General features: G+C 37.7%; 1 protein-coding gene across 1 annotated transcript; it reads right to left on the reverse strand.

Annotated features, from left to right (window-relative positions):
- Positions 1-885: 885 nt before the first annotated feature.
- Positions 886-7,654, reverse strand: LOC140141020 (large ribosomal subunit protein eL24-like). Its single transcript, XM_072162797.1, has 5 exons — positions 7,575-7,654; positions 7,365-7,440; positions 4,590-4,837; positions 3,637-3,700; positions 886-1,067 (listed from the first exon to the last, which is right to left on the reverse strand). The coding sequence occupies exons 1-5, from the start codon at positions 7,577-7,579 to the stop codon at positions 993-995; spliced, it is 468 nt and encodes a 155-aa protein (XP_072018898.1). The 5' UTR covers positions 7,580-7,654; the 3' UTR covers positions 886-992.
- Between the last annotated feature and the right edge of the window lie 367 nt (positions 7,655-8,021).

Below are 8,021 nucleotides of genomic sequence, written 5' to 3' on the forward strand. Positions count from 1 at the left end.
GGATCGCTACACCTCCTCTACAGCGAGTCTGTTACCTTCCCAGCATTTAAGAATGCCGGTACCCATTTAAACACCTGGGTGGAGCGGAGTAATCGAGATAAAGTGCCTTACTCAAGGGCACAACACGATGGCGTCGCCTGGGCTCGAACCCGCAACCTTCCGATTATGAGTCAGTGCCCGTTCCGCTAGGCCACCGTGCTCCGTAAGGAAACAGTTAAAAATTGGCAGAAGGGTGAAAAATTAATCACACCAAAAATTTCCACTTTTAAGGTGGAAAAAATCTTTATCCCATTAAGGTGGTACTACACCCCTTCATAAATTTGTGACTATTTTTGCATTTTTCTCAAAAATAATAACAAACTGGTAACAAAAGTTACAGTAAAACCTCATTATAACGAAATCGGATACAAGAAAAACCCTGTTATAAATTAGTATTTTTCCAGAACCAAGATTGTTTTTACAACCCTGATGTAACGAAATTTGGATATAAAGAACTAATTTCTCTGTCCCTGACAACTTCGTTATAATGAGTTTCCACTGTATATATATTATAGGGGCAAGGAATCCAATTACTTCACTGAAATTTCAGTGACTCAAGACAAGCAGTACCTTATTAATAAGAAATGAGGTACCCCTAAAATGTACCTCATTTCTTAACATATATAATGAACCACTTGTCTTGAAATTTCAGTGAAGTACCATAATTGGATTCCTTGCCCCTATAATATTATACATAACCTTTGTTACCAGTGTGTAGTTATTTTTCGAGAAAAATGCAAAATTATTCACAAAATTTATCAGGGGTTGTAGTACCAGCTTACAGAAAGCTAAAATATAGCACTATTTTTACGAAACAACAACAAATAAACACCAATGTCACTCGTATAAGTTTCCAGTTGACGCACAAGCAAGACTTTTATTGTTCAAGATCTACTTGTAAACATTTCAACCAGTTGTTTGTAAAATATTTCTGATGATACTGTGCATGGAGTTTAGCGCTTTCCTCCCACTCTGCCTGGTCCACCTCCCTTCACTGCTTTGGATGTTTTACCCTTGGCCTTCTGTGTCTGTACAAGAAAACAAAAAATAGAGAAAAACAAATTAGTCCAACCTCACTTATCTAAACATCTTTTATAACGAGGATTCAGAACCGGAAGGCGTAACTCACTATGACCAGCTCTCACAAAATGAGCATAAAGTTGACTCCTTGCTTTGGTCTTCAAAAATCAATATTTCCTCCACAATGTCTTTTGTTTTCTATTGAATTTTGTTATCTTCTATCTAAAGGCCCTGCATGAAATTATTGATTGGCTCCAAACAAAGGATTTGAACCGTGTCCTTCACCGTAGTTATGGCGAGTACAGTCCATTCAATCAAATGTTGTCATCAACCTATTTGATCGTAGTGCAGGGTTATGTGTGTGAGACTTAACTGTCACGGTAGATTGCAATCATGCTTTTGTTGAATGCATTTGAGTAGTCCGCCATATTTACGGGATGATGCATCACATGCAAGGCCTCTATAGTGCCCTGGCGACTTTATGCTTATTTTGTGGGAGCATGTGATTGTGAGTTGCGGGTTTCTGGCTCTCAACCCTCGATATGGATCTGTTATCCACCTAAATGATCTTCAATGGAAAACATGTTTATCAATGGCATGACTGACTGTTGACACCTTATTGTCATTGCTTTGAAGCATCCGAAGATCATCTTGCTCTTGTATGACAGCACTGTGTCATACTGAAATACATACAGGTTGCTGCAAAATTGCACTTTTATTGATGATGTGAAAATTTGTAGATTTTTGGATATAACTTCAAGAATCAATAAATTAAGGTGTTAAAGCCTTAAAATGTACGATTTCCGTCAAATTTTAATTTTGTTATTCTTTATTCAAAATGTTGAAATAATATTAGTAATAACGGGAAGGGTTGATCATTGATGTCCATTTTAAGTTGAAATAACAAGGTAAAGTGAAAGAACCCCCACTGGTTATTTTGGCCATTTAACATGCAGTTCTATAGGACATCATAATTTTTAAATTATGATAATATGTCAAACTTTGCTCTGTTGATCTACAAAGACAACAAATTTTGGCCGATTCCATTTAGGTGCAAGTTGGGACATGTGTAAACATTACAAATATGCAAAAAAATCAGGTTTGAAATAAATTAACCAATTTCATATTAAAAGATCGTACATCATGGCTTTAATATGAGACCATTTTAATGTTCAAATTTATAAATTCTTTGCGATAATGGATTCGCAATTCACACATTTGAACATGTTGAAATTGAACACCAAGGTAAAATTAAATTGCCTAAATTAAATTGATTGTTTTTAACGATCAGATTGTCCAACCGAATAACACAGATATCACTACTCTGCAGACTTGTAGTATTGGGACCCACCATGAGTAAGGGTACAGGTTCCGGACCATGAGTACGTGTATGGGGCCCAGGCCATGGTTACGGGGTCCAGGCCATGGGTAAGGAAATTTGGACTCGAGTATACTACAAGTTTGCTACTCTGAGATCACACCTGACTCTCTCTCATAGTACAATGTAAAATACCGTACCAAAATTTTAAAACTTGTTCTTCACTGGTTTATAGGGCATCTGGTCTCAAGCTGTGAATAACGTCACTTTAAATATTGCAGATTTGAATCGGTGCATGTACACGGTTGCATCGCTAGCATTTATTTTCCGATCAGTAAAAAGTGCTTTGCATATTTATTTTGTGTAGCAATCCAAAAAATTTCACAGCATCTTTTGCACTACTACTAACTTGATCGAGGGGAAAATAGCGGAGATCTGTTCATGTACACGTGCAAACATAAGCTTGTAATGCATGCATGATAGCTGTCAAATTTAGCACACCCCAATAAAACCGTGTGATCATGATTTTGTAATGAAGCTATTTTTGCATCTATTCTTGAAGATGGTCGAAACTGTCAGGTCAGCAAATAGAATCGATTTTGACAAGGACAGTCCTATTATAATTATTTTTTATATCGCATTGTTATAAATGCTATGCAATATTTAGCAAAACTGATAAGCAAGTAAAACAATTGTGTAGTATTATGCTATGCGAATCCAGACCTCCAAAGCTGGCAGCGTATGGACAAATTGCCCTAGGCTTACGAGTATACATACCTCAAATCTGCTACTGCCAATTCCAACAAGGCTTTACTCTCAACTTGAGATGAGATGGAGTTTAATAAGTATATTGTCACATTTCCAAGTCTCTGTCTAATATTTAATTGAGCCATTAAATCTTCCATTCATTTCAAAAGTCATAATTGATGGTAAAAATATTGCAATATACCCCCCCCCCCCAATTGCTGTAGGTACAACATTTTAGTGAAAAAGAAAGTTTGAGAGGGTAGTACTGGAGCCATTTTTTGAATTGACATGGAATAACCCAAAAATCAATTAAAATTCGGTAATCAAAGACCAAAATTAATTAGACCAGTTTGCCTAAGGGTAAAAGCTCAGTGTGATTGGTTGCTAACCTGCACAGTACGGCATTTTCGGTCTGGTTGACAGGCCGTCATACACAAAGTAGTCTTTTGAATTTGGTCTTGAATTATACATAAAAAGCTTGCATTTTCAAAGTTGATTTAAAATTGGCATACCTTAGTTTGCTGTTGCGTAACCTTCTTTTGTGCTTTGCTTGCTTTCGTCTTCTCCTTAGCAGCTCTGTAAGGAAAAAAAGAGGAAACATGTCAATTTGTTTTAAAAGGTGTCACTTAATGTGAATGGTTAGAACTCACCAGGCCTCGAATTTTAATTTTTTGGGGCACCCATTTTCAGCCCACTGAGCAAAGACAAAGACAAAGAAGGGCACCAAGGCCAACAAGTGATGAAGAATGCCTTGAAGTTGACAAAGAATTTGGGGCACCAAGGCCAAAACTGAAAAAGGGCAGGCAATGGCCTTGGTGGCCCCCCTAAAGTTCAAGACCTGGAACTCGCACTGCACTGTGATATTGCTGGGGCAAGTGCATTGCACATACATCAAAATTCAGCGCATCTGTATTGATTTGGCAAATTTCTCGAGCAACAACAAATACACATTGGCCACAAAAAAGAGGTTTTTGCTCTTTTTATATAATACACAATTTACTAAAACTGTCGGAAAATATAAGCAATTAAATTGCATCCACATTCCACCAGAAAAAAAGTAACTTCATGAACCAAAATTCTATGAAGTTTCTTTTCATAGAGCAAAAATTTCATTCAGCAAAAATTTTACAATTTGACAATCTCCCAAATAAGCAAGCCTGACCTGTTAATGGGCTGTTCCATTTAAAATCCACACTACCCCTGTGGAAGATTTTGAAAATATCTTCCACAGGGGGAGTATGAATTTCAAATGGAATGAACACATTAGGCAGTTCCATTTGAATATCATACACCCTCTTTGAAAGATTCAACCGGAATCTTCAACTGAGGGAGAGTGAGTTTCAAATGGAGTTACTAACATGTCCATTCCATTTGAAATTCATACTCCCCCTGTGGTAGATATTTCCAAAATCTTCCACAGGGGTAGTGTGGATTTTAAATGGAATAGCCCAATGTTGCTACTTACTTGACTGCCTGCTCCCTCTGGGCCTTACGCACTTCAGGCTTCTGGTTCCTCTTGGCCATAATCTCTGTGAGGGAAGCACCGACGATGGCACGCTGGAACTTGTGCGTCCTCCTGGTGCGCTTCTTGGAGACCTCCTCCTGAGAACCCTTCTTGTGCTTGCGGCGGTATAGCACGGTCCAGTTGATCTTACGTGGGTTGCGCTTCATCATGAAGGAGGCAAGACACTTGTTGTTTAAGAAGCTGAATGTCTGTTGAGAGTCAAAATGTAATAAAATTATAATTCTTATTAATATGATAATTGTGATAATTTGATTGTATTTGAAGATTCAAGGTGAACTTAGACCAAATGTTAATTTATAAACTAGATGTATAGACCACTTGACATCACTGTTTATCAACAAAGGCGAGGGACTCATCTATCGATATGCTCGAACGAGCCGCTACACTGTTCAATGGCTTTCCTGTACTATATGAAATGTGGCGGGCGATTTAAAATGCATGTGCCCTTAGCAGACTATGATGCGTACGCACACTGCAGGGCAAAGAACAATTGAAATTGCCATAATGCGCGCGCATACTGCCGGGCAATGACATCAGATGCCAAGTGGTCTATACACAATCTACATAGGGCACTAAATGTTGCTCAAAAATCAAAATGACAAAGAGTTTAAGTCTAAAGTCAGATCGTAGATTTGCATTGATCCGCTAAATAAATTTCAGCTAACTTTATCAATTCAAAAGTGCATCAAGGTTAGAATAGTCGTCATATTAGTTGCTTGTTTCAGGGATCTAAAATGGCGTTTATTAGCGTTTACACAGTATTTTTGTGGGACATGAGAGCACCTCAGACCTATCGATTGCATTCTGAATACGAAGCATGTCTTTCTGATATCAAATAATTTTCATTTTTGAAAATTACAATATAATACAAATTTTATGACAAATTATAAAATTTGATATTTTTCAAATTTTGATATATATAACAGTCCTCGGTAATTATATAAATCTAATGATATATTCTTAAAGTGTATGTAGCAGGAAGGAAAAGCCGATCAATTGAAAATTTTGACCTTTCATATTGAAGATATGGATTTTTCCCAAAAAGACCTAATTTTTTGTTGGTGTTTTGGGAAAAAAAATCCATATCTTCAATACGAAAGGTCAAAATTTTCAATTGATCGTCGGCTTTTCATCCCACCTACATACACTTTAAGTATAAATCATCAGATTTATAAAGTTTACTTCAAGTACTGTTAAATATTAAAAATATCAATATTTAATGATTTGCCATAAAATGTGTATTAAATTGCAATTTCAAAAAATCAAAATTATTTGATATCAGAATGACATTCTTCGTATTCAGAATGCAATTGATATGTCTGATGTGCTCTAATGTCCCAAAATAAATACTGTCCAAACGCTCATACCCCAGCCCTTAATGACAATTAGTAATTCAGTATCATTTATCTTGGGTCTGTTTTTTTTTTTCAATCACTTTTTTAGAAGAAACCTTGTACAAGTCCGAAAATTTGCTAAAGATTGACAGACTTTGTGCATGTTTTTGCAGCTGTTTTTGACCAAAACTGACACGGAAGACTTAACTGGAGATGGAATATCACGGCGAAAATGCACTTTATTTTATTTCAACAATCAAAATTTGATGAGGTTTAGACCCAGGGTATCTGTGTAGCACTAGCAACAAGGGGTTGCCATTCCGATGAATCTGATTCTGATCATGGCATTCCGCGGCGTTTCCTGGTATGATTGTTCGTGAATTTCAGATGGACGCACAGTTTTTGTAACATTGTCAGCAAACTTGCGTCACAAACATACAAAACTGTGCAGGGAATTTCAACGGACATAAATTATCTATCATATCCAAATTATGGTAGCTCGTTTAAAACCAAATAAGGCACTGCTCTGCTCATCATGACGTCATGCGTCATTGGGAAAATCTGAACGCTGGGCGAATCAATCGATATCCCGATTGGCAAACATTGACTTCCCATTGCAAACCAATAACGATACCCTTCCGGTGTCGTCTTATCTTGTACATGTGAGCCCAGCACTACCGTATATGTTTTGATCAAGATATTTTACCCCTGCGAATTTGGACAAATATTACCAAAGTTACAGCAATTTTTTCATCGCCGTTTCGAGACGGTTTTGCAGCTCAGAACTAGGTCTATAGTATTGCAATATTCAAGTAAATTAAACTATCGATTTTTGATTGCTTCCTATCAAATATGTTTTTTTCAGCAATCGGGTATCATGTTTTTAGTGTAAAGTTGAGAGTCATATTTTACTTTTGGTGCCGAATTCAGCAACAAGCACTACCAGGAAGTGATTAAGCACAATCGATATGCATGATGGATCAAATGGTTGTTGTGGACGATAATTCAATAAAACGTACGGTGTGCGCCATTGACGTGCATGTGGGCGAAGGCTGCTCATTAGCTATGCAAATTTCAATCTGCGCATGCCCAGACTGCTGATCGAAATTATGTACAGTGACGGAGCAGTTTTGTAAGTGCCCTGGCCCCTGCCATTCTGCGGGCACTGCCACTGGACTCTCTGGAGTGTTTCGTTCTAGCGCTACCCCTGGTCAAGCCTTCCGAATTCGGAAGCCTTGTTTCGTGATTTAGCCTTGGCACCTTGCTTTTTTGCTCATCATGATCACGTCAGTTTTGTTTTATTCCCGACTTAAAAATACAAGTGGTACACATGTATTTATGTGTACGTACGCATTGTACGTGTAAAAAGCATGTAACTTACCTTGCCATCCACCCTGGCGAAACGTTTGCCATGGCCAGGGTAAATTCTGTACCCACTGAAATAGCACAGTTCGTTCCTGGAAATAAAAGAAAAGATATCAAAGATAAAGTTTAAATAATAAAATTTAATATCATTTTATTGTTTGCATGATTCGATTGCTGAATACTTGGATGTTAGGGGATATAATTTGGTATCTGTTTCACGACTTACTTCATCTTGTCCGAAACGGGGAAAAAAGGGCTGCTGGGATAGGAAAAACAGCCTCATTGTGTGGATAAGAGCACAGTTCATTACGCTCACACACATCGGGATATGAAAACGTAGTTAGGCATTGGGTATGATGCTGTGCAGTGATGCCAAATTGAATGTGAATTTTCGATATTGATTGAGGTTCAAGATTCAGAACATTTTTTTGAAAATGCCAAATACCGTAATACAGTGGCTGGTTGTGGCACCATATTTGTAAGAAATTTTTGCCGAGCAGAAAGTGGGGCAAGCAATTTGTGGCAAGCCGAGAGGGGGGCAAGCGATTTTTGGCACACATTCATGGGGTGCCAGGCTCTAAAAAGGCTTAGGAAAACAGTACGTAAACGCGTAAATAGGCCTAGGCCTACCTTTGCAAATTTTCCTGCTCGCTATTTTCGCAACATAGGCCTA

This window comes from Amphiura filiformis, chromosome 19 (assembly GCF_039555335.1).
Source record: "Amphiura filiformis chromosome 19, Afil_fr2py, whole genome shotgun sequence".
NCBI classification, from domain to species: domain Eukaryota; kingdom Metazoa; phylum Echinodermata; class Ophiuroidea; order Amphilepidida; family Amphiuridae; genus Amphiura; species Amphiura filiformis.

Coding starts and splice junctions, on each gene's coding strand:
- LOC140141020 (XM_072162797.1), bottom strand. Junction 3,701..4,589: donor CAGAGGGAGCAGGCAGTCAA/GTAAGTAGCAAC, acceptor TTTTCCTTACAG/AGCTGCTAAGGAGAAGACGA. Junction 1,068..3,636: donor TTACGCAACAGCAAACTAAG/GTATGCCAATTT, acceptor TTTCTTGTACAG/ACACAGAAGGCCAAGGGTAA.